We start from the raw sequence: 24,825 nt of genomic DNA, 5'->3' as shown, positions 1-24,825 counted from the left end.
CAAAATTCCGCCGAGGGCAATGTCCTGACCCCCGCTTTTTCTCTTTTTTACCAAGCTCGACAACAGGATATCAGTGTGGCAGAGGATATCACCAGTGGCATAGCGATCAAGAAGACAAAGAAAAGAACGACAGAAGATAGACTGGCACGAGTTCTTGGTATCGGCAGTGCTGCTTGCCAAACCAGTTCTAAATGTATATATATATAAAAGTCTGTATGTCGTCCGCGTAACAATATAATTAACACAGGGACAAACAGCGCTGAACACGGGACGGCAAAAGAACAACAAACGAGAGCGCCGACCAAACAGCCACTGGGTTATTGCCGAGATATCAGGAAATATAAAGATTATCCAATAATACCTCACTGAAAACTTGCAATTTGCATTTCTGAAAACATACACACTGAACCAGGATACCTCTGACAGTGCCCAGTAACAAAAAAGGATGGATAGCTATAAAAACTAGTAGTAGTACTTGCAGCATTACAAACCTGACTCACTGCAAAGTTTATTATTGTGAACCAGAAATAAAATCCCTGATGTGCAGCCATCCATAGCCGAGACGTGCACTTGCTCATTTTGTTGGCGAGACCAGTTCGGTGGCCAGAATATTTCCAATGACCCACAACCATGCAAAATGCACTGTGCAGCAAGGTGTTCGTTATACAACGTGTGGGTGCCAATACAATAATGAATTTTCGCATCACTGATACACAGACACATCCGAGTTTGACAGCCCCACATGCTTTGTTCTGCAAGGCAGCATGATTACCCGACAAGGTACTCTAAAAACACTTTCTGGATGATTACCCCCAAGTGTTTCATATAGCAGAGGGAAGTCTGCTTTGCAATACATAATATTTCATTGAAATTAGAGTGAGAAAAACAAAAAACTGCAAGACTTTTCTTTAATAGCAATGGACTTTGTACTGTTCAGTGTTTTGAGCTGAACAAACCTTTCATGCTTTATAGAGAATAGATGCCTACAAAAAAGAAAATATAGTCTGCCCTATTGGTTGTCAGCCACCGTTCCCGCTGCTATGACCAGAGAGGTCTTGAGCCCTTCCCAGCAACCATGCTCACAGGGCATCACGCAAGGGCTGTGCGGCCCAAAACAATGGCTTGTTGTCTCGCTCCTCAAGCAGGTAGCGAAGCCGACCCCACTTCTGCTGGCCACTATCGTCAGACGTGGCGCGAACGCACCTGCTCTTGGCATCGTCCGCAACTGGCTTGGCAGGTGCGTGCCCTTTTCCGCAAGAGTGGCGCAGGCAGTAGAGGAAGCCCCAGTGGAAGCGCAGGTAGCAGACCACGTCGAGCAGCAGCAGCACTAGCAGTACTGTGGCCACAACAATGATGATGATTGTGGTGAGCGGGAGGCCCAGACGGTTCAGCTGCCCGCTTTGCTCCTCAAGGGGCACCTCGCCTGTCGAGGCAAGAAATTTTAAGTTCTCCTCCTCTCTAAGAATTCTTTTTACATGTGCAACTACCACTTTCTAAGCTATATGACTGAGAGGTATGAGGAACACTCCTCTAGCATTGCTTCAACGGCGCATACTTTGTCAATTTTAAAATTTTAAGGTAGCGTTATAATAACTGCATGTTTTTTATCCTGTGGGTCATTAAAGCTAGCTCATTACCTGAATATGCATGCTCATCATGATGCATCCACACAATAAAGTAAGTTCAAGAGGTAGGTACAAGTCTTGTGAACTAACAGTGGTAAATCAGTAGGCATCAACCACGCTGAAATAGACATTCGTACACTAATTAGCAAGTGACCATCATCGAAAAGGACAGCACCAGCATTCAAATTTCGGTGGGTTCTGTAAATGTGGCAAAAAAGAAAAAAAATGAAAGGGTGACAACAGGAGACTGTACATGTAGCTACCGCAAGAAGATGGCAGAAGTATCACACCAAAAATTCTGAAGGCTTTCGTGATGCCACTGCTGTGACGCAGAACTGCATATAAACTACTATATGTAATGCATGACGAAAGACACCCATGCGAAATCAGCACAAGTAAAGCAAAGGTCACAGACATGCACATCGTGCTGAGAGACATTCCTTTCACCCATACATGAATCATGTATGGTACAAAAGTACAAGCATCGCTATGCAGTCCCACAAAAGCAGCTAAACCTTTAATCGTTTACGTGTACTGGGAAAATTAGCAGCGCTTTTGAAACTTAGTTATGTAAACAATTCGCAGCATCATGTTTTATAGTAATCAATTACTGTGATGGCAGACTTTCTGTGCTACTAAAAAGTTTACTCTATGAAAGAGAATGCTAATGCCTCATGTTTAGAACTAGTTACCAAGAAAAAAGAAGGACTGAAGAGCTTGGCAACACAGAATTCGAACAAAGCGAGTCCCATCTGCTAAGACCATCTCTGCACAATATGCAAAGTGCAGGAGACAAGTACACTGGTGTACTTTACCGAAGAGATCACCTACAGCTCCGTCAACCAACAGCTAATGAAAGCATACCTGATATTAGTGTCATATTATTATTATCTGCAGTTGCATCTTGCAAAACCCCAGACGAGAGATGTGGGGGATTTTGACTTTCTCTTCACACCCAAATGTAAGCTCATAGGCTGCCACAGCGGCAGTCAGGCACCACCCCTGGCGGGTGCTTCATCTAATGGCAAACGAAATAGTGAGACACACTGTTATATTACGCTGCATCGCGCAATGGCAATGCCTGCAGCTTGCGTCATGCTGGTACACTACACTCAATTTCTGGCAGCAGACGAAGCAGTGGTGCAAGCATTGTGCAAGGCAGCGTAATCTGACAGTGTCTGCCCACCCTGGCCATGACTCATCATTTTGTTTGCCACTAGATGAAGCCTTCATCAGCTGTCAGCTCCCACACTCTCTCATAAAGGACATGCTTGCATCTGATATAGCCCAGTGCCCCTTTCTGGTGTTAGCCAAGTGACTTAAAAGCTGGTTACACCGCCACCTGTGATGCATTTTCATTACCCTTCCGTGCTAAGAGAAGATGCATTCACAAAACTGGCCCAACCAATCCGAATTCAAGGTCAGGAAAGCATGAAGTTATAAAGATGGCAGTAGAACACAGGACTTGGCATCAACTGAACACATTTTACCAGAAGTGAACATTAATGTTTATGCAAGCCGAAACATCAGCTAGTCAGTGGCATGTCAAGCTGGGCTATGTGCTCAAATGATCTGAAAAACATGCCTCGTCAGATTACCTTGTAACAATAGGATAGATGGAAAGGTGGGCTATTTGGCAATTCATGATTGTTCAGCAAACTGGGAGCGCGGGAGGAACACAGACACGAAGCAAAGAGGAGGCACACAGCAAGAGAGGAGGCACACAGCACGAGCGCGAGGAGGCACACAGCAAAAGAGGAGGCGCACAGCACGAGTGCTCGTGCTGTGTGCCTCCTCTTTGCTTCATGTCTTTGTTCCTCCCGCGCTCCCAGTTTGCTTAACAATCATGAATAACCTTGTAACAGTCAGAAAACCTTTGTTCAAGGTCAGGTGTATATTTTTAATGTTTCGTGTCTGCATATTTAAAAAGAAACTTTATTTCTAAGACCTTTTACGAAATGCTGGTGGAAAATTTAGCACCAGCAACCGTGTGTGCTACAGAAAACTAAACTACGCTGTTCTAGCTAGAAGTTCTGGTTTCATTACGCAAAAATGATCAGTGCACCTTCGCAGCTTTACTGTTACGCTCCATGCAGAATACACTAAAGAAGAAATACCCAAAAAAAGCTTATCATTTGCGATTATACTCACAAGTTAGTTATGCAGTGAAATGAATGAATGACACAAGTGGAACTCTCAGCTGCTCTTGAGTGATGTCGTGTGGCTAGCCCACATTACCCTAAAGCGGAAAGAGCAGCTGCAATGCAATATCATAGAAAAATCCACCGTCTATCCACCATCTTACCACTACCATTCATCACAGAAAAACAGTTGCTGCCTTCGCACCTGCTGCTGTGCATCAATGAGCTTTGTCGCATTTACGGCATATTTATTTATTGTTGTATTTAATTATTGTATGTAATTATAGTTACCACCGGTAACTGTGGTTAAAAAAATTAACATGGCCACCCCCCATGTAGAGGGGACCGCCCGCTTTAATCCAAACTTGCGCTTCATCCTTGCTCAAGGCACTCAGGACTCTCTGTTGTTATAGGCTTCATAAGCTGCATTCTTACAGCTGAAGCGCAAAAAGGCAGACCACGGCTGAAGGAAACAACAAGGACAAACCTTTTGCACATCAACTGTAAGAATATGGAATACCAACTAGCCTGCTTCGACACCTTGCTTCAGATAAGCAGTTCCTTTAATCATGCCTGCTACGCCTAACACCTTGAGAATTTGGTAGCGGTTCGTGGAGATAGCACAATTTAATCACGAATACATTGGTGCCAAAGCTCCAACAAGACATGTAGATGCAGCATCAGTTCCATAGAGCGCATGACAACGATGTGATGAACTTCAGGCGGAGGGAACCAGTATGAATGGATGCCACCATGTTCTTAATTCCCTGCACTGCGATCTGCTTGCTAAGTGTGTGTGTGCACACAGATGCCAGGGAGATGTGGCACAGATTGATATACAAGGAGGGATTAATGGCACTTCCTACTGATAAAAGGGCCCTGTACCCTTCACAGTGCTGAAAGGAACATCTGAAATAGTAATACTTGTCATTCACACACTGGATGAATGACCAAAGTCATGATACTAGCATACACGTCTAAATTCAACAGTAGGTAGTCACAGCAATGGCCAGACTAAGAGCATGTGAATGTGTGCAGTTAGAGAAATGCTCCTCCAATTTGACAACATACACACAGAACACTCCTCTGATCTCTATTCTCGCAGGCCAAGGTCTGTCTGCTCTCGCACATTTGCTGTCTAGTTAGACTGGCTGTTGAGGCTTTGCATCTCAAAGCAATGCAGAGAATGTGAAGGACGTACAGAAGAACTCTCTGCTTCGAAAATCAGTTCCACAGAAACCTGCAAGGTGGCGGGAGGGTCAAGAAATGGAAAAAAGACAACCACCTATTTGTTGCATGAACCAAGAAAAAATCCATACAGATTTCTCAGGAAGAAAAGCTTCTTAGTTGCCGAAAAATTTGTCCTGGTCTGGGGTTCAAACCCGGGACCAACACCTTTATGCGGCAGTCGCTCTACTGTAAAAGCTCGTTAATTCAACTCTTGTTAATTCGGAAAAATTGATGATTCGGACATGTCACCTGGTCCCTGTAAATATATGCATCACTCTATATGAGACTGGGTGCTCGTCATTTTGGAGAGATGTGACAGCAAATTTATGAATAATTTCGTGGTATTTGGGCTGCTGGTGAGGCTCAAAAACGAAAAAAAAAACGATTCAGAACAAAAGTAAAGCTCAAACAGCATCTTCATGGGCATCAATTATCGGCTTGACTTCTAACTGGTTGAACCACTTTTCTTCATGTGTGGGTTCGGCAGTGCCAATTCGTTGCCTTGATCCCCTTGTTGTGCCGCATCATTGACCGCCGTTTTGTCGAGGAACGATTCAGTACAGCTCCTTTAGCTCGATCGATACAGGCGCTTTTGTGCCGAGTTCCCGTATGACTGCACTCTCCGCCTATGGCAATGGCGACGAAATGGCCGAAGTACGAGGCCAAAGACTTAACCACTAAAGTAGAAATTTCGCTTCACGAAGTGATAAAGTCCAATGATAGAAAAAGTACTCTTAGCACATATGTTAAAAATGAAGAGTAGATTCTGCAGGCATTTGAAGGTAAGAAGTTGAGCGCATTGAGAAAGCAGCTGCGAACAGCAGCTCATTGTTGGAAGAAGCCCTTTTATGGGTGGTCAGCTCCCGTAATGCAAACCTCCCAATGGGTGGACCCGTGATTATGACACGAGCTGAAAGGCTTGCAGCAATGATGCATTCCTTCAGAGCGTCGGACCGATGGTGTGCATGGTTCAGGGAAAATATGGCCTTGTTTTCAAAATCATCTGTGGCGAAAGAGGTGCTGCGAGCAAAGACACGGTGAACAATTAATAGAGTGCAATGATGCTGGAGCACATTGCCGTCTACATTATGAATGACATAATTAACGCTGATGAAACAGCACTGTTCTTCAAAGCGTTACCAGATAAAACTGTGCCTATAAAAGGGGATCCTTGTATCGGCGGCGAAAAAAGCAAGGAACGAGTGACCATACTTTTAGTTGCCAGCACGACAGGGACAGAGCGCTTGCCGCTTCTCGTTATCAGGAAGGCTCAAAAGCCACGATGATTTAAAAACATCAACAATCTTCCCGATGATTACTGTGCCAACCGAAAAGTGTGGATGATGAGTGAAAATTTCGCAACCTGGATCCGAAAGTTGGATCGACATTCTGTGTGAACAACCGCATGCTGGACAACTGCAGTGTACATAACTGTGTCACCGGACTGAACAACATTGAAGTTGTTATTTTGCTGCCGAATATGACAACAATGCTTGAACCCATGAACCAGACATAATCCAATTTGTGCAAACCAAGTACCCTAATTACTCGAATCTAACGCACACCTTTCTTACGGTTAAGCGAGTTCATAAATTGCATGCGCGTTAGAATCGAGTACGAAACAAAAAAAAAATGAATACGGTCATTCTATTGCCATCGACACTTCAAAATGGCCGCCTCTTATGTGCGTCGGCATGGCCCATGCCTTCTCTAGGAAGATGCCTGCCGCATGAGAAAAAAAAAACAGTTGCCACACCCTTTCCCTCCTTCATTTTGAAAATGTTCTCGGTCGCTAGCGTCACCTGTGGCGGACGGTGCAACAACGCGACACTTTGCATAGCCTCCAAAACAGTGGTGCACAGTTGCAGGTCTCGAACAACTCTGGACTTACGCGCCCCTATGGGCCGCAGATGAAAAACACTTAGCTGGTATCGCCCGTCGCCATGATGATAGTGTCGGTCGCGAGCGCCACCGCGCGGAGCTTGTTTAAAACTGAAGGCAGGCCAACTCTGCTGGAAGCGCGAGCCATTCCTCAGGCGTCTTTCTAGAGGAGGCGTTGGCATGGCGCGTCGGCCATTTCTGCCAATGTGTTTACCATGTGCGGCACTTCGTACGTGTGCTGAGGAGTTTGTCGTATCGTAGTGCATTTACATCGACGGCATGGAAGGGCCGACTCCGAAGACTCGAGTGCACCACGATGCTGCTTTTAAAAGAAAAGTAATCGCGTGTGCAAAAACGGACGGAAATCGGGCCGCATCGCGGTCGTTCGGAGTTCCTGAAACGTGCGTGCGGGACTGGCGGAAACAGAAGCAGAAGATTGTCGACTGCAAAGCTTCACGTAAAGGCTTCAGTAGACCGCAGCAGGGTCGGTTTACGAAAATTGAAGAGCTGCTCGCCGAGTATGTGCTTGAACAGCGAGCGGCACAGCGGCCTGTGACGACAGAACTGCTCCAAGTGCGGGCTATGCAGTTAGCCTTGGAAAAAGGACTAACGCGGAGCCAGTTCAAAGCGAGCCGGTGCTGGCTAAGTAACTTTATGAAAAGGAAAGGATTTTCCCTTCGAAGGCGAACGGGCATATGCCAAAAGTTGCCGGAGGAGTACGAAGAAAAACTTCTCAGTTTTCAGAGGTTCGTCCTCAACTTGCGGCACAACAATGGCTACCTGCTTGGGCAAATCGGGAATGCCGATCAGACGCCTCTGTACTTCGACATGCCTGGCACCACAACCGTCGAGAAGAAGGGGGGGAAACAAGTTGGCGTGCTGACATCGGGCCACGAAGAAACTAGGGTGACGGCAATGCTCTGTTGCACGTCAGATGGGCACAAGCTTCCCCCGTACCTGATATTCAAGTGGAAAACGCTCCCGAAAAGAGTTGTTTTCCCGAGTGGTGTGATCGTGCGAGCCAACGAGAAAGGTTGGATGACGACGAACCTGGTCGCCGATTGGATCCATCACGCCTGGCAGAAGCGGCCTGGCGCCAGTTTGGGCCTGCGAGCGATGCTCGTGCTCGACGCGTTCAGGTGCCATCTCGACCAGCAAATCAAGAACAAGCTCGCTGCGTGCAATACGGACCTTGTAGTCATACCTGGCGGCATGACGCCCCAACTTCAACCGCTGGATGTCTGCCTGAACAAGCCGTTGAAGGACAAGATGCGGGCGCTTTACACCGACTGGCTGATCAATGAACGACATAATTTCACGCCAGGCAACAGGATGAAGCGTGCCTCTCTGCAATACTTTGCTGCGTGGGTGAAGGACGCGTGGTGTGCAATACCATCAGTCATGGTGATCAAGGCATTCAAGAAATGTGGCATCTCGAATGCTATGGACGGTACCGAGGATTAGATGCTTTGGGCTGTTGACAGTGATAAGGAGTTGTCCGACAGCGACGAGGACTGAACTATTACGCGAATCGTAATGCCGCCGTAGTGGTCACAGTTTTAGCTACAGGGCTGGCTATTTGACTGTGTTTTATCTTTTGAAACTTCAGTGCATTAAAACCCAAATACTTGTTCTCAATGTGCAAAAGTTGACTCCTACGGCCCTTTTTTTTCTCTCTCCCGACGCCGAAAATGGGTGCGCGTTACAATCGATCTCCTACTTTTTTTTTTTTTCGTCGCGGAAATCGGGTGCGCGTTACAATCGAGGGCGCGGTAGAATCGAGTAAATACGGTACCATGGGTGCGTGTTGGTAGGATGCTCCTGTGTCATGACATCGGCAAACAATACAACGCGAGTTTCCTGAGCTCAGTTAAGCGCAGTTAGCATTCTTGCATATGTGGGGAAAAACATGCGTGCACAAGCCATTGCAAACTTGAATGTAAACATTAGACAGAAGTCTGTTTAGTTCGGTATGAAACTATGAACACAGTCTACACTGGGGGAAGGGCTCTGACAGAGCGGTTGATGTTATGGGCTGTCCTTTGTATGTGCCACGACTCGAGTAGTAACCTTCAGAGGACATACAGAAAACAGCCCATAACATCAACCACTCTCTTGGATACCTTCCTTCAGTGTATACACATGGACTGCGCTCCACGGCAAAACGAGAGAAAGGGGGGGTCATTATCCGCCCCGCCAGTGCTTTGAAGACGGCGCTGCTACGTAGTCCTGCAGTCACCCCTGAAAAAGGAACCAAGTCGGTTTTGAAACGTCGGCTTTCTTCAAAAACTTTTGGTTGGAGTCCAAATCATCTCCAAGTCATTGCAAACTGTCTCAGGCACTGTGGCTTTGTTGTACTAGACTACAGCAACGCCGCAGTGGTCAAAGTGTCGCTAGGCAATGGTGCCGATGACGGCCGGGATTTTGGAAGTGTTATTCCAGATGCGGTGACACTCGACAATTATATCGGCATTGATAATAGCATTACTGGCTCCCTAACTTATGAGCGAATTGTCAAAAAAGTGATGCATGGCGAGGAATCCGAGAACGAAGAGCCTGAAGAGGAGCAGCCACACCATGAGGCCGCCTCATACTGTGAAAGAAGCCGCAGTGGCCCTCGTCGACCTTGACGAATTTCGTTTTGACACTGCAGACAGCATGCGAGCTGCTGAGTACCTTGACAGGTTCGGAAAAATTTTGTCCGAGAAAATGTCCGCTCGAAAACAGATGAGCATCCGCGATTACTTTGCGAAAAAAACTCAATTTATTGTCTTCATTTCGACCATTCGATAATTCAGACATTTTTTCCGGTCCCCAGAAATTCGAATTTACAAGCTTTTCAATTGAGCTAACCAATAAGGTAGCAACTGACAGCGCGAGGGCGAATTCATAGACAACTCTAAGCACATGTACTCAAGTATTACTAATCCGTTCTGATTTTGAAAGGCGTTGGTCCCGGTATCGAACCCTGGACCAAAACGTATTTTTCTGCAACTAAGAAGCTTTTCTCTCCGAGAAATCTCTTATGGCTTCGTGTTACGAAACGGTGGTTGTCTTGTTTCCCTTTCTTAACTCCTTCAGAATGCCGAAGCAGTGTCTAAATGTGGCAACCAACACCAGATGCTCAGCACAGCATAGCATAGGTCCATGGGCACTGTCTTGCACGAATATTCTGCACAGCTAGCAGGAGCATGATAACAGAAAAAAAAAGACATTAGTGCATTTAGATTCTCGCCCTTAATAGTGCCACCATGAACTGTCCTTGTGACCAGCCATAGAACCATACTGCTAACCCATGGTAGAGTTATGTCCTCTCATGAAGGACACTAAAACTACTCACTTATCCAAGCATTTTTATATCCCGATTCTGTAAGAAAAATTCTGAATAAAGTCAAGCTTTAATAGTTGGTACAATCATGCAGACAGTTTGAATGGTGCTAGGTCAACTATTGGATGTACAGCAGACACACAGCTCAGACCATGTGACTAAGCCATGCAAAGTGTGAGGCAAGCAAGGCAGAGAGTGGGTGCGATAACCATTGGCAAGCGGAACAGGCGACATGCTCATGCAACACGGTCTTGCAATTGGAGTCACAGAAAAAGAGATAAGTAGGAAATGTGATATGTACCAGCAAAGTTGGGTGGGATCACTGGTGTTTGAATGGAGGGGTCTAGCCAGGAGAGAGAGTGCGTGGGGAGAGAGAGAGAGAGAGATGGCAAGTGTGAGGCAAGTTTCAAAGCTCAGAGAAGGCTTGTCACCGCAACAGTGCAAAATGAAAGGACAGAGTGCTTAGTAGGCACTAGAAGTACAAGCTTTTTTTCTGGGCACAGCAGGTCACATTTCAGCGCACAAGGATCCCTTTTGTGTCTGGCATTGAAAACGCCTCCTCGACAATCTCCACGTAAAACTCGACGTTACTGTATTATCATCAGTTATCAGTTTCTACTGCAATGAAACATGTGCCATCCCTGTGAACTCTGCGCATCCCTGTGAACTCTAGCCACCCACCAATGGGCAATCTGAAGTGACCACATGTTAAGCAATCTATTCAGCAATCATCCCGTTCACTCCAGCATAAATGAAATAAAACAGAGCTCAAGTGCTTCAGAGGCTGCAAAAGAGGGCAGGAAGCAACTAAAAGCAACATTTCACTTTGTTGTGCGCACAACTTGAAGACCATGCTTATTTGCCATGTCTGAAAGTTGTTGCATGAACTCTTGGCATTTATGTACCACAACCATTTGTTATTTTCAATTTGCATTTTTCAGAGTTAAAGGGATGGAGAATGATTTTTCCTGCTGCGAGAAACTCCACCTCAGTAGTGGCTAAATTTGCAGTGGATGAAGACTCCATGATGCTTTGAAAACAGAATATTTCGATGCAAGAAGCCTCTAAAAAAGTCACTCTTCGAGCAACACTTAAAGGCAACAGCTCTCCTTAAAAACTCTTCCTTACGATCAATGTTGTGCTTTTAGAGGCGCGAATGCGATTTTAGTCAACTAATTTCATTTTGACATTTTCAACCATTTATAAATGTCTGGCAGTCCATGAACTCCCTTTACCACCTTGGCGAGCTAGGCACTCCTGGCACTTTCTCAATTCAACAACTATCGTGCTGCCGCTTATGATCATTTGTCAATGTGAAGGCATATCTGCCTTTGTCAAAAAAGATTGAAAAAAAAAAAAAACTTTGCTGTATTTCAACACTAATACAGAAACTGCGACACACATAAAAGGTCATGGAAACATATGCAGCTTTGCCTTTTTGCTGCGTGTGATACCAACAGGATTTTGCATGACTAGTGATTTGATGATTGATATGTAGGGTTTAACCTCCCAAAACCACCATATGATTATGAGAGACGCCGTACTGGAGGGCTCTGGAAATTTCGACCACCTGGGGTTCTTTAAAGGGCCCGCAAGCCACCCAGAGGTCGAAATTCAGTTGCAGTGGGAAAATTGTGCACATGTGTACGTCGAACACAGGGCTGTGAGAATCTTTTGAAACAGTGCAGTACAGTCAAACATGGATATATCGAAATCGAAGGAGATCCCAAATTAGTTTGATATATGAAAAATTCGACATAAAAAAATTGAGGCCCCGAGAGCTTACCTGTAGCAGATAATCACCTACAATAGGTCCATTCAAGAATGACAACTAATTCCGCATACATGCCATAACAGAATGGTTAATTTGCGTGAAAAAAAATCGCTAACCTTGGCCCGCTTCTTCGTTTTTGAAGTGTTGAAGATGCTAGTCTCGATATTATCACAACTTGCGAAATGTGTCGTCTATGCGCTCGTCGTCGTCTTCATCGGTTTCCGCAAGTTCAGCTGTCTCAAAGCCTGCCTCGCGGAAACAATTGACCACTGTGTCCGTCTTCACGTCTCGCCAGGCATCAAAGATCTCTGCGGGCGAAAACTCCGCAGAGATTTTCGGCCACTCCTTTGTCATCGACTGCTGGATGTCTTGGCTGCTGACAGCTTCGCTTTTGCCAGAAATGGTTTTGCCAAAAATGTTGTAGCACTGCTTAAATCGGTAAAGCCACTCGCTGGTGTCGCCGAAATTGTTTCACCGAGTACAGCGGCAAACCATTTGGGCTTGGTGATCAGCATCGGGACATCCCCCGGAATGTGCTTCGCGTGCAGATCTCAAAACCAGGCATAGAGTGCCTTTTCTACATTCCCATGGGCAGAAGCATGCACGTGACAGGTTCCCGATGTTCACTCCGCCGCCTTTGCCTTGATCTCTGCCTTGTTTTTAACAAGGTACTCGGAGTGCTCCGTGGTATCCCGAAGTCATCGCCGACGGTTGGACATTTCTCGCCCGCCTCAACATGCTGAACAGCCTGCAACTACGTCGCAATGTCAAGGGTCTTGCGCCTCCCGACGCTGGCCATTCCTACACCAGAAGTCGATGATTCAAGGAGTCAGCAGCGGCTTTGCACACTACGCACGCAGAAGAAAAATGCTACAGATGCGGTGCTATGTAGGCGACGCGACAGCTCGAGAGCAACAAAACGCTCGCGAGGCGATGGCTACTTGTGAGGGCAACAGCAAAAAATGCGAGCTGTGGTTGGCTGATCAAACCTCACAAAACAGCAACAAAAAATGAAAGAAAAGGCGACAGCAGGAGGACGTCGGCTCCTTCGTTCCCGCTTTCCTAGCCCACGTGTACGTGGAAAAAGCATGACGAAAGAGAAATGAAAAAAAAAAAAAGCCGTTCCGCAAGTTAGAGATCGCGCAGTTTGAGCCCTCTCGTCCTTACCATTTTTTGAGCATTTCGGGTTTCGGCGGAAACGCGGTGCCGTGCGGAGGTGGCTGGGCGCTGCCCAGCAAGTGTGAAAAGCATGCCTTCCAACTCGCGCCCAAGGCCACGCTGTCGCGGAGATCGCAGAGGGGGGAGGCATGTGTCAAAGCGCACCTTTCAGTTCGCGCGGCGTTTGATGTATCCGGAGGCAGGTAAAAGTACTGTTTGATATAAACGTGCAGATTTCTATACTTTTACAAATGAATTTCAAGGGAATAACTTGAGAGTTCGATATACCGAAAAATTAGATATATGTGGGCTCGATTTAACAGTGTTTGACTGTACTAATAGCAGAGTTAGACGCGTTTGACTATTGAAACCGTGACGACCACACCTTTCGCTCTCTCCAACACTTCCCTCTACTGGTATTCTCTCCCATGTCGGTTTGCCCTCTTGCCGAGTGCTGTTCCTCTCATGCACCTTCTAATCCCGCGTAGCATGAGTCATCACTGACGCGCTGCTTGAAACACCCTCTACTTCCGGTTGCCGCTACTTTAGCTGTCCACTCCGTCAGTTGCGCTGTAGCTGCAAGCTTGTTGGCGAACCGTGGCTGCCGTAATCGTGCCAGTATGAACCCCGAGTTGCGCACACGCCTTCAAAGGATCGCAAATGTGATGGACCCGCATGGGGATACGCCATGCCCCACACGTGTTGCATGCACACGAGCAACACGACAAACCACAACACGCAGCGGGGATCGCTGCTTGCAAACTGACCGGAAGTCTTAGGCTCTTGCTCGACAAATGACAGCATATTTGCCATATTTGGCTCAGCGCATCACAGATGTGGCACGACACATCATGTGGAGGCCCGAAAGGCCCAGAACGAAGGAGGGACTGTTTCTTGAAATTTGTGCCTCGCCGGCGGCTCGAAGCCCTGCCATGTGTAGAGTAGTTGATCGCGACAGCATTCTGCACACGATGGTTTGCGGTGGTTTACGGGCCCTTTAACATTCATCCAAACCTGAGCCCACGGGTCTACAGCATTTTCGCCTCCAACGAAAATGCAGTCGCCGCAGTTGGGATCCAGCGACCTGCGGGTCAGCAGTCAAGTAACTTAGCCACTAAACCATCGCGGCAGAGCAATATGACTAATAAAAAAAATTTTAATATAAAATCTGCATTTTATGCACAAAAAAAAACAGGGCTTCCTTGAGCCAATACAATCTTTCTATTATTGGAGTTATCACTATTCGTGTTCTGAGCAGTTGTTTGTACCTTTAACTTGCCTACTAAAGTTATGTGCTCTTTCAATATTGTGCTGACTACACAGTCCGATGTTCACTCCAACAATATAAATCATACGTGCCCAAATGGTAGTATTAAGTAAACAAAATATTAATAAATATACAGGCTTTGCAAGAGAGAATTCTTTCATAATTATTATCTCCATCTTTATCTTGTGCATGTGATTTTGTTTGCATTGTACCTATTGATAGTATTTCCATTCCTGTAATGTATGTTAACAACATTATTAAGCAAATAAAATTAGTAAAGTGTGGGATTGGGCTAGTTGGAAATTCATTATTAAACTTCTCAGCGCAAAAACTTACGACAACGAGCACAGACTTTCAACTAATTTATTACTACTACGATGCACAGATATGTGTTACAAAAAAAAACAAACGATAAGATGACTTGCTTAAGCATAAACAAAAAACACACAAAACCAAAAAGTGAAAAAGTGCAAGAAACCACGTACTCACCCCTGCGCTCGTCCTCGTCTCTTGTGTTAGTTGTCGGAAGTTTTTGGGCTGAGAAGTTTAATAACAAATAAAATATTACACAAGCGAGTTTAAAGAAACAGAAAAAAAAATTCAGCAGATCCCATGTATCTGGGAATCGACGTTATGCGAAGCATGCGGAGGGAAAATGACCGTGTTGCAATTTTTTTATTGTGTGACACGTGACGAAATGACGCTAAATATATGTGCATATGTTGCACGCACCAGCATATGTTGCAGAGTTGCAGATGTTTATATAACCAGTTGTTTGCACTTGCGCATCGATGCCAATTGGAACATGCACATTAGAAACACCAGGAGCTGATATGAAGCACTGATGCTCGCGAGGATGTTGGCCCTCGACACTTCTACGTAAAACAACTTCAGCGCATAGCAACTAATCACAATTGTCGTTAACTCGACAGGACAGCTGTATCAAAGGAGTACATAAGTAAAGTTTATAAAATTGGGTACGCAGCACTGCAACTACTACAGTCGAAATCCGCGATAACGAAACCCCACGAGTAGGAAATCCCCACAGCAACGAAATATTTCCAGATCCCCGGCGAACGTTCATAGAAGCCCGTGTATTACGTATCTCGCAGCAATGAAATGTTCTTGGACAGCGATCCCGCATTAACGAATTTTATACCACGGTGCGGGCCTTATTTTATCCTCCCGCCAAAGATTAACTGTCGAAAATATGGTGGTATGCGTGTTATGTGCACTCAAAACTTGTAAACGTCTGCTTTTGCTGTGCTAGCGTGGGTACCGCAATTTTTGTTACCTAAATCGGCGATGGGGTCTGTGTCCGGCAACAAGCCTGGCCACACTGCAGCAGGCGATGGCAAATGATCATGCTGCGATGGCAAATGATCAGGCGATGGCAAATGATCACGCGGGCTTCACCACCACCGTGCAAGCATCACGCACAGATCGCGCTTCGGCCTCACCAGACTAAGATTTGGATGAAGGCGCCCTTGACAACTAGAGTGGTGACAGTGCAGTGCTTCTATCCCTGACCAACGGCTGAAAGGAACTTCGAGCCATCGACATCCCAGATGAACTCACCGCTGATGCGTTCATTCGCGCCGATGACGACGTAGTTGTGTACGAGGAAGTGACCGACGAGGTCATTATCGAAAGGGTGCGCGAAGCTGACGATACCGAGGAACAAGAAGAGACGCACGCGGAGAAACCCTACCCGCGGGTTGTTTTGGCTGCGCTGAACACCCTTCGCTCCTTCTTCAGAGCACACGACAACGACGTAGCAATAGACTACTTTTTCCAGTGCGAAAGAAGAGCTTTGAATTTGTTGCATGGCAAAGGTCGGCAAAGTAAGTTGGCCGACTTCTGGCAATAAATTTTCGTTCTGCCGGCCGTATCACCGTTTTTATGTCTCACACTCACGGCAACGAAACTCTTGCAAAAACGAAATTTTTCGGTTTCCTCGGCGATTTCGTTATTGCGGGTTTCGGCTGTATTGACGTTTCACGAAGATTAGTGTCTATTTGAAAGTAGTTCCGAGACCTGGCGTATCTCTGTGGTAAAATGCTTCTTGCCACGCAGAATGCTTCGGTTTGATTCCAGATAGGGCCCCGATATTTATTCTTTGCATTCATCGAGTCGACGCTACTGATGTCGGGTATTTCTTAACGCTCGCGCGTTAAAATTGCCCTTGAGTGTTCTCGTCATTCCTGGGTATATACTAAGTGGCAATCAACAGTGGCACAACCCGCATACCAGCTATGTGCCACTGTCTGGCGGAAAGTGTTTGATGACGTATGCAATGGGATTGTGCCATTATTCATGTCATGACCAGCGCGTCATATTCATCAAACCATTTACCCTCCCTTGTTAATTTTGGTTTACGCCAAGTTAAGGGGGTGACCATGAGAGCATCCAAACGTTCATGAATTGGAGCAGTTTTATATTGCTTTTCAAAGTGGGCAAAAAATGACCCATCTTTGAAGAGAAACTAAACAATTTCCCAAATTAGTACATTCTCCTAATTAAGAATTTTTCCAAATATGCCAAAATCTGGCTCAATAAAGCACTGAGATGACTAGAAAACAAAGAGAAACATCTGCTCCACACAGCCATGCCACGTAACACACCCGATACATTAAATCAGTGGTTCTCAGCCATGGATGTGTCGGGGACCCTTTGTGGACTAGTTGAAGTGATTGGGGACCCCTTGAAAGGAAGGGGGGGGGGGGGGGGGTGCATAGGTAAATTAACACAACTGAATCATGAAACCAAGTGCCTTTTATTGCTACTAAAAACATCAAACAAGCGTACCCCTTCGTTTTGGACAGTTTATCAATATGTGGCACAGTCGCTCTTCAACAGAGTTGCATATATAAAAGAATAAAAAAAACGTAAAAAAAGCGGGTGAGGGCTTCGCGGCTGTAGGATGCACGAACCCCCTTTTGAGAAACACTGCATTAAATAGATGCAATGCTGCTGAAAGTGCTTATCAGGAAGCAATTCGTCATGCCAAATGCTCATTCTTCCACTATGATGTATTGAACATGCTTAAAGGCCAACTCCAGCGACTTTTCAAGGTCAATGGATCTCAATGAAATTCACTGGGTACATTCATTTGCACGTTTCCGCCACTCATGCAATATTGCAGGATAGAGAGTTTCGCAGATTCCTTTCAAATTAATTTTATAGCTTGCCTCGAAACACTCACCTTGCTTGCCAGAATTAATGGCAACAATGTGCGTGCGACATTGAATTTTGCCTGGCAGAAGTGATGAACTGATGTGTCACTGCAGCGTCTACTTGGCTACTATGGATTGTGTGGGTTTGGCCGGCGCTTACTTGGTTGAGCGTGCAATTTCCTTTTTCGTGTTGGTGGGCGTGCGATAGGTGCCAAGTGGTGTTGTGTTGTGAGCCACACACGATTCGCCTTATATTCACCACAACAGCATAAGCGTTTTTGCCGATCGCCGCGAACGGCGTAAACAGGTAGTGCCATCTGGCAAGCATTATGCACAATCAGGCAAGTTTCGGGCAAAGTTAGACAAATTTTTACATCGCACGTGGAAGCACACTCAGTTTTTTTTTTGGTTATTTTATTGCTGTTTTTTGTAATTAAAATTATTTTCAATTTTTTTCACATCTCAGCTATCGGGCGCGTGAGAAGAGTGTCTGAGAAACACAAAAGCATCGTTATCCTGACATAGTAAAAAAATCGCCGGAGTTAGTCTTTAAAGGACTCTCAACAGTTAAAGCTTTGTTTGCGATTTTTTACTGCAATTTAAAGCCCTGCACATGATGATGCCAAAATTGAATCATGAAGGCTCTAATGCATCATGAATTAATCCTAACATTGTTAATTCAGAACAAATTAACGTCATTTCGAAATACACTTAGATACCGTAAGAAACTAGCGCCCCACAGCGGGGCAGCTTCCGAGACTACGTGCACTGAAGCTTAAGTGGTGCTGAACGTGCCGTTTCCAACGAGGGGGACCTGCGGGCGGCGAAGACTGAAACATGTGGCTGCTTCTAGCATGTCCACCTCAGTAAAAAGGAAAAGCATACCTGTCATATGCAGCCCCCTCTGGTGCAGCTTTTTATTGCTACTAATAACATCAAACAAGCGTACCCCCTCGTTTTGGACAGTTGATCAAAAAAAAAAATTACGGCATATTCACGGGGTGAATGATGATGAATGGGCAAAGCTCCGGAGGGATTCATCGGTAAACTGTGAATCTTCCGTGTAATTCGCCCAGTCGATCATCATGTAAAGACAAATCAACTTTTATTTGTTCTTAGACGATGGATGGCTTGCGATGTCCCTTGCCTCGCGCACTCGCACATCGGGATTCTGTCTGCGAGCGCGCGCTGCTGCCGCCTTGTGCTCTCTCCGCTGTGCAGCCTTATCCATCCGGCGACTCCGAGCGCGCGCCAACAGCGAACGGATTTTATTACAACGCTCTCCCTAGCGTACGTCGCCGCACTAAATCGAACGATTGCCTTCAACCAATGACACGCGCCATATGTGACATCATTCCTATTTTATAAGATCTCGCGTCTTTCATCAACTACAAGTACCGCTTTCTAGTTTATAACATCTTGCATCTTTTCATCATCAGCTACAAGTACCATCATCTAGTAAACACTACAAGAACTAAACGAGAGGTGGCTACATACAGGAGACGGTACCGCCATCTAGTGAACACTGCAAGAACTAAACTAGAGGTGGCTACATACAGGGGACGGTACCGCCATCTAGTGAACACTGCAAGAACTAAACTAGAGGTGGCTACATACAGACTACAGGGGACGCACAGCCCACGCCCTAAGGAGCTTCGCCCCTAATATGTGGCACAGTCGCTCTTCAACAGAGTTGATATAAAGGAATAAAAAACGTAAAAGCGAGAGGGGCGACAAACAACAGTCCTCGCCGGGTGCCAGTTGGGGTATTGTGCACTGCAAGTGTTCTCTGACGTCGACAATACTTTCATGACTTCTGCTGTGTCCCAAGAGTACCGCCTGTCAACGTCGAACCACAGAAAATGTTGTTTGCGTCTGAATACTCGGACGAGCATGCACCTTTACTTTAGAACCAAATTAAAATATCTTATGATAATGTGCGCTGTTTTATGGCACAAGGGCCATTTGATGGCCAAAGAGTGCCAGGTCAATGGACAAGTGATGCGAGCAATGATTATGATAGATGGCTGTAAAAGGGCTTTAAAATTCCTTGTGCTAACGCGGGTAAAAACATAGAAGCATTAAGACCATGTCATTGACGTGAATTATGTGAAGTGAGAGTGAATGGCGAAACGTCGTGATACAGGAAAACAATGATGAAGAAGTAGCCACCACGGCAGCGACCTCTCTTCAGATGTCGTGCTACGGAGTGCCTGGGTATATGATGCTAAAAGTATGTACGTCTGTTAAAAATGCCAGCAATGATTTATGTGTGAAAAGGGGTTCACTAATGACGAACAATGATGGATGCAAGGGTGTCTGTTGTCCATAGGGCAGTAAAAAGTGCTTCTTTCTGAGGGCATCTAAATCACTACACTCGACGAGGATGTGGAGAACTGTGAGTGGTTCTCCACATCTTCCACACAATGGTGCATCACCACCAAACAGAAGGTATAAATGTGTCGAGTGTGTGTGTCCTATATGTAGCCTTGTAAGTCTCCAATTCTCGGTTTCACAACATGCAGTTTTTTTTCTGTCTGCCTATCCGATAGGCGCTGCCAGCATGCCCTGAGCTTACGTCGTTGGAAAGCTTTCAGCTCAAGTGCAGGGACAGCTACTGATGTATTGGGCGTCGTCTTGACGGCTAACCGATTCGTCAACATTTTTCCAGCGATTTCACGGTGCCCTGGCATCCAGCTCACAACAACATGTCGTTTGAGAGCATAGATCTTGCATAACAGAGAGTACAGAGACACAAAAACAGGATTTTTATGTTTTTGCAGAGTTTTCAAAGCCGTTACTACGCTCAGCGAATTTGTGTACATTACCGCACGTTGTAGTTGCAGTTCTTTAACATGCTTCACAGCCAAAGATACCGCGTGAGCCTTTGCAGTGAGGATGCTGGTTTTGGAGTGCAGAATACTAAAGTTAGAGACGGATGGGCCAACAGCTGCATAGGACACACCAGTGTGAGACTTTAAAGCATCTGTGAAAAATTCTGGGCAAGTGTACTTGTGTTGGAGTTCGAGGAAGTGTGTGCGCATACGTACAGTAGGTGCCTGTTTAGTGAGTTCCACGAAAGATAGATCGCAGTCTATAACTTGCCACTTCCACGGTGGTGGATATACTGCTGGAGCCATCAAACGGTGTTCTACAAGTCGCACAGCTGTTTCCTCAGGAAGCCTCTTGGCACGGAGTGAGTAGGGCTGTCTCAGCGAAGGACGGTTATTGAACAATGTAGAATTCGACACGTCATTAATTGTGGAGTGACTCGGATGTTCCTCGTCTACGTTAACCTTGAGATAGTATGTAAAAGACATGTAACATCTCTGCAGAAAGAGCAACCATTCATTTGATTCTACGTACAGACTCTCTATAGGGCTAGTTCGAAAAGCATCCATAGAGAAGCGAATGCCTAGGTGGTGGACAGGGTCGAGAATCTTCAAGGCTGATGGTGTCCCAGACTGATAGATTATGGCACCGTAATCTGGGCGCGTGCGTACGAGGCTTTTACATAAATTCATCAGACATTTTCTGTCACAGCCCCATGTAGTGCGTGACAACACTTTCAAAATATTCATTTTTAAGCACCTGTCTTTTAAATACTTGATGTGTGGGATGACGGTTAGTTTTGTATCTAATATTAGACCTAGGAACTTATGCTCGGTCTTCACAGACAGATGTTGACCGTGCGGGTTAATGTTGGGGTAGGGATGGAGGCCCTTCCTTTGGCAGAACAAGATGCATGTGCTTTTTTGCACATTGAGTTTAAAGCTGTTCTCATCTGCCCATTGAGAAACTTTGTTGAAACCTAGTTGAACCTGAGGTTTGCACATTGAAAGATTGCACGATTTGAAACCAACCTGTACATCATCGACATATGTGCAGCAAAAAATATTGCGTGGGAGAGACAGGTGCGAGGAATTCGTTTTGACCATGAAAAGTGTGCAACTTTAAAACACCTCCTTGTGGCACCACTCCTGTTCCTTGGACAAATATTCGAGATAAGACAGTGCCAATTCGGACATGGAATGTCTGGTTGAACAGGTAGCTTTCCATTATTGCGAACATCCTGCCCCGCACACTAAAATGTGACAAGTCCCGGAGTATGCCAAAGCACCACGTCGTGTCATAGGCCTTCTTCGTATTGAGGAACACAGAAAAAAAAAACATCACTTATGAACAAAAGCGTTGCGAATTTGTGCCTCGATATGGACGAGGTAGTCAGTGGTGGACCGAGCCTTTTGAAACCCACACTGGCAAGGGTCAAGTAGGCCATTAGTTTCAAAAATGTGCATCAGGCGCCTGTTTATCATTTTCTCAAAGACCTTGAAAAGGCAACACTTCAATGCTATGGGCCTGTAACTTAATGCTGAACATAGCTCCTTGCCCTGTTTAGGAACCGGAATAATGACTGCTGCTTTCCAGGTGGAGGGGATCTCACCGGAAAACCAAATGACATTATACAAAGAAAAAGAACTTTTTGGGTTTCACTAGGTAGACGTGTGAGCATTTCGTGGAATATATGGCCGGCGCTTGGGCAGTTCTGTTAGAGCAGTTCAACAATACTTGCAACTCAGCTAAGGCGAAAGATGCATAGTATGCCTCATTGCTTGTGGATTTGTGTTCTATTTTCTGTTTTTCTATTCTTGCTTTGTACCTTTGGAACGCTGCACTGTAATGGGATCAGCTGGAGACCTGTTCGAAGTGTGCACATAGAGGGTTTGCTTGGTCTTCCAAACCGTTGCCTTGTGTGTTTACTAGAGGAAGAGGATGTGGTTCTCACCCTACTACCCTACGGACCATGCTTTTGACTCTTGCTTCATGCGTATATGAGTTGATTCCAAATAAAAACTTCTGCCAGCTCTCCCTCCCGGTCAGTTGACGTGTTCTCCTGCCTTGAGACTTGATTTTCAGCGGTTGGTGAGTCTCGAAGCAGCCTCCATCCTGTTTTGTTGTTTGCGAGCATTGCGGCACTCATTGTTCCACCAGGGAACGCGTCGTTTTCAGGCCAGTCCAGATGTTTGCAGAATGCACTTAGCTGCGGCTTCAATAAGAAAAAGAGTAAAGTATTCTACAGCTACAGCTGCATCTAAACTACAACCGCTATTGTCAGTCCAACTTATAGCAACCTTGTAAAAAACTGGTCCCAATCGGCTTTTTCTATCAGTCATTTGGGAAGGTGTGGAGGGCATTCATTTTGTAATGCTGAGCTCAGAACTACAGGATAGTGGGTCACTTCCAAAAGGATTATTGACAACTTTCCAGTGGGAAGGGAAAGAACGATGGAGATACAATGCTTAGGTCGACTGACGAGTAGGTATTGTTAGCGAGGCTATAATATGTTGCTTCTTTCTTATTGAGGAGACATCCGCCAGAGGGGAAGAAACTATTCAATCAGACGACCACGTACATCGCAGCGCGAGTCACCCCACAGACTGCTATGTGCGTTAAAATCTCCAAGGAGAAGATACGGTTCTGGAAGTTCATCAATTTTTTCCTGGGATTCTTGTTTACTAAGTTGGTGCTGAGGAGGTATATAAATAGAACAAATTGTGACCAGTTTGTTCAATATAACGGCTCGACTGACTACTGCCTCAAGAGACGTCTGAAGTGGTGAATGTGTACAGGCAGTTCCTGAATCCACAACAATGGCAACACCACCGGAAAACACGACTGCATCGTTCCGATCCTTTAGAAACGTAACGAAATAGCATAGAAAGTCTGTGTATTTCAGTTTCAAGTGTGTCTCTTGTACACACAGCACTTTTGGTGTTTGTTTGTATAAAAGTTCTTGAACATCGTCGAGGTTTTTCAGCAGTCCTCCGACGTTCCACCGTAATATTTGTGTCATTTTTAGGTTCTGTGGTGCTGTGTGTACAAAAAGTGTTGCCTTAGATTACAGGGTCCTTAGGAGACCCTGTAATCTGTAGTCTTCCTTTTTTAGCCCTCTCCTATGGCGTCTTAGGCGCCAGAGAAGTGGGACTTGTATCCATCGGCTCTTGTGAGGTAGCGGATGGTGCCTGCTTGGCAGGCATGGTCACAGAACTTTGGAACTTAAGTGCGCTTGCAGTGGTCAGAGTCAGCAGACACGGGGGTCTGCCGACCCTGTTTGTCAGGTGGTGGAGCAGTACAGGCTGCTCCAGCCGGGGGCACCGGTGGCACGACTGCAGCCACACACTGTGTGACATCCGCAAGTGCAGAAACATGTGGCGCGGCGCCTCGGCGCGTCACATCTGCGAAGGAGGGATAAGAGGAGTTGGGCAGTGCGAAACGTTTACGTGCTTCTTGGAATGACAGATTGAATTTGACCTTGAGTTCTACTTTTTTTCTCTTTTTTCCCATATGGGGCATGATCGTGAGTAGGCAGGGTGATCTCCTTCACAGTTTGAACAATGAGTTGCTTCTGAGGTGCATTCAAGTTTTCAAGTTTTATTATTTCCAAAAACAAGTTACAAAATCTAGGATATACACACGAGAGTTCATCGGATTCCTCGGATATATGTGTTGAATGGATGCACACTTTGCGCAAGCGGTGCGCCCTCTGCAACTTTGCGATCCGTGCCCGAAACGTTGACACTCGAAACATCGACGAGGTATAGGAATACATGGTTTTACACGTAGCTTGCAATATGCGGTTTCTATTCATTCTGGTAAGTCACTAGTACCGAAGGTGATAATTATGTGTTTGGTGAATGGTTCTTTCTTGTCTCATCGTATAGTAATGCTCTTAACCTTGACTATATTTAGATTTTGCCAGCCTTCTAATAGCTCACTTTCTGAGAGTTCAAGAAGATCATCATCTGAAATGATGCTGCGAACTGTCTTCATGAATCTATGAAGGCCTACTGATACTGGGACGTCCCCGAATGCTACAAGTTTTGAGAGACTGTCATACTGAAGCTTGTCGCGAACCTTCGGAAGGAGGTCGCCGCTTCCCATCTTGGTGACATTATATCCTGGGTCAATTGCTTCCGTGAGGGTTTTCGATACAAGAAAAAGGTGAAATCGATCGGACAGTCTTATTTTTTTTCTGGCTATGTAATACATGATACTTGAGGAAAGATTGCTTTGGTAGGAAAAGCACAACCTGTTCTTCGGTAAGCCACATTTTGGAGTGGTGATAAGGGAGTCGGGAAAAAAAGTATGCCATACATGGAATATAATGTTCGGCGGCAATGGTGGCCACCCACCACCAAGCCCAACAAGGGGATGCTGCAAGGTAGGACACTTATGGACGCCAGC

General features: G+C 45.7%; 1 protein-coding gene across 11 annotated transcripts in view; it reads right to left on the bottom strand.

The window, feature by feature from the left end:
• The window catches only part of Fas2 (neural cell adhesion molecule fasciclin 2), a 335,700-nt gene that overhangs the window by 76,510 nt on the left and 234,365 nt on the right, over nt 1–24,825 (bottom strand). For 7 of the 11 annotated variants that reach the window (XM_037423629.2, XM_037423630.2, XM_075893992.1 and 4 more), the window contains exons 13-14: nt 14,894–14,941; nt 1,204–1,423 (exon numbers count right to left, since the gene is read on the bottom strand). In XM_037423629.2, the coding sequence (XP_037279526.1) occupies nt 1,204–1,423; nt 14,894–14,941 (268 nt within the window). Of the gene's footprint in view, nt 1–1,203; nt 1,424–10,323; nt 10,549–14,893; nt 14,942–24,825 lie in introns of those variants that run through there. The other 4 variants (XM_037423632.2, XM_037423638.2, XM_037423634.2 and 1 more) reach the window with 2 other exon arrangements.

Source organism: Rhipicephalus microplus, chromosome 4 (genome assembly GCF_043290135.1).
Source record: "Rhipicephalus microplus isolate Deutch F79 chromosome 4, USDA_Rmic, whole genome shotgun sequence".
In the NCBI taxonomy this organism is placed as follows: domain Eukaryota; kingdom Metazoa; phylum Arthropoda; class Arachnida; order Ixodida; family Ixodidae; genus Rhipicephalus; species Rhipicephalus microplus.
Note: the sequence above shows the minus strand (reverse complement) of the source record. Positions and strands in the feature narration are given on the sequence as shown.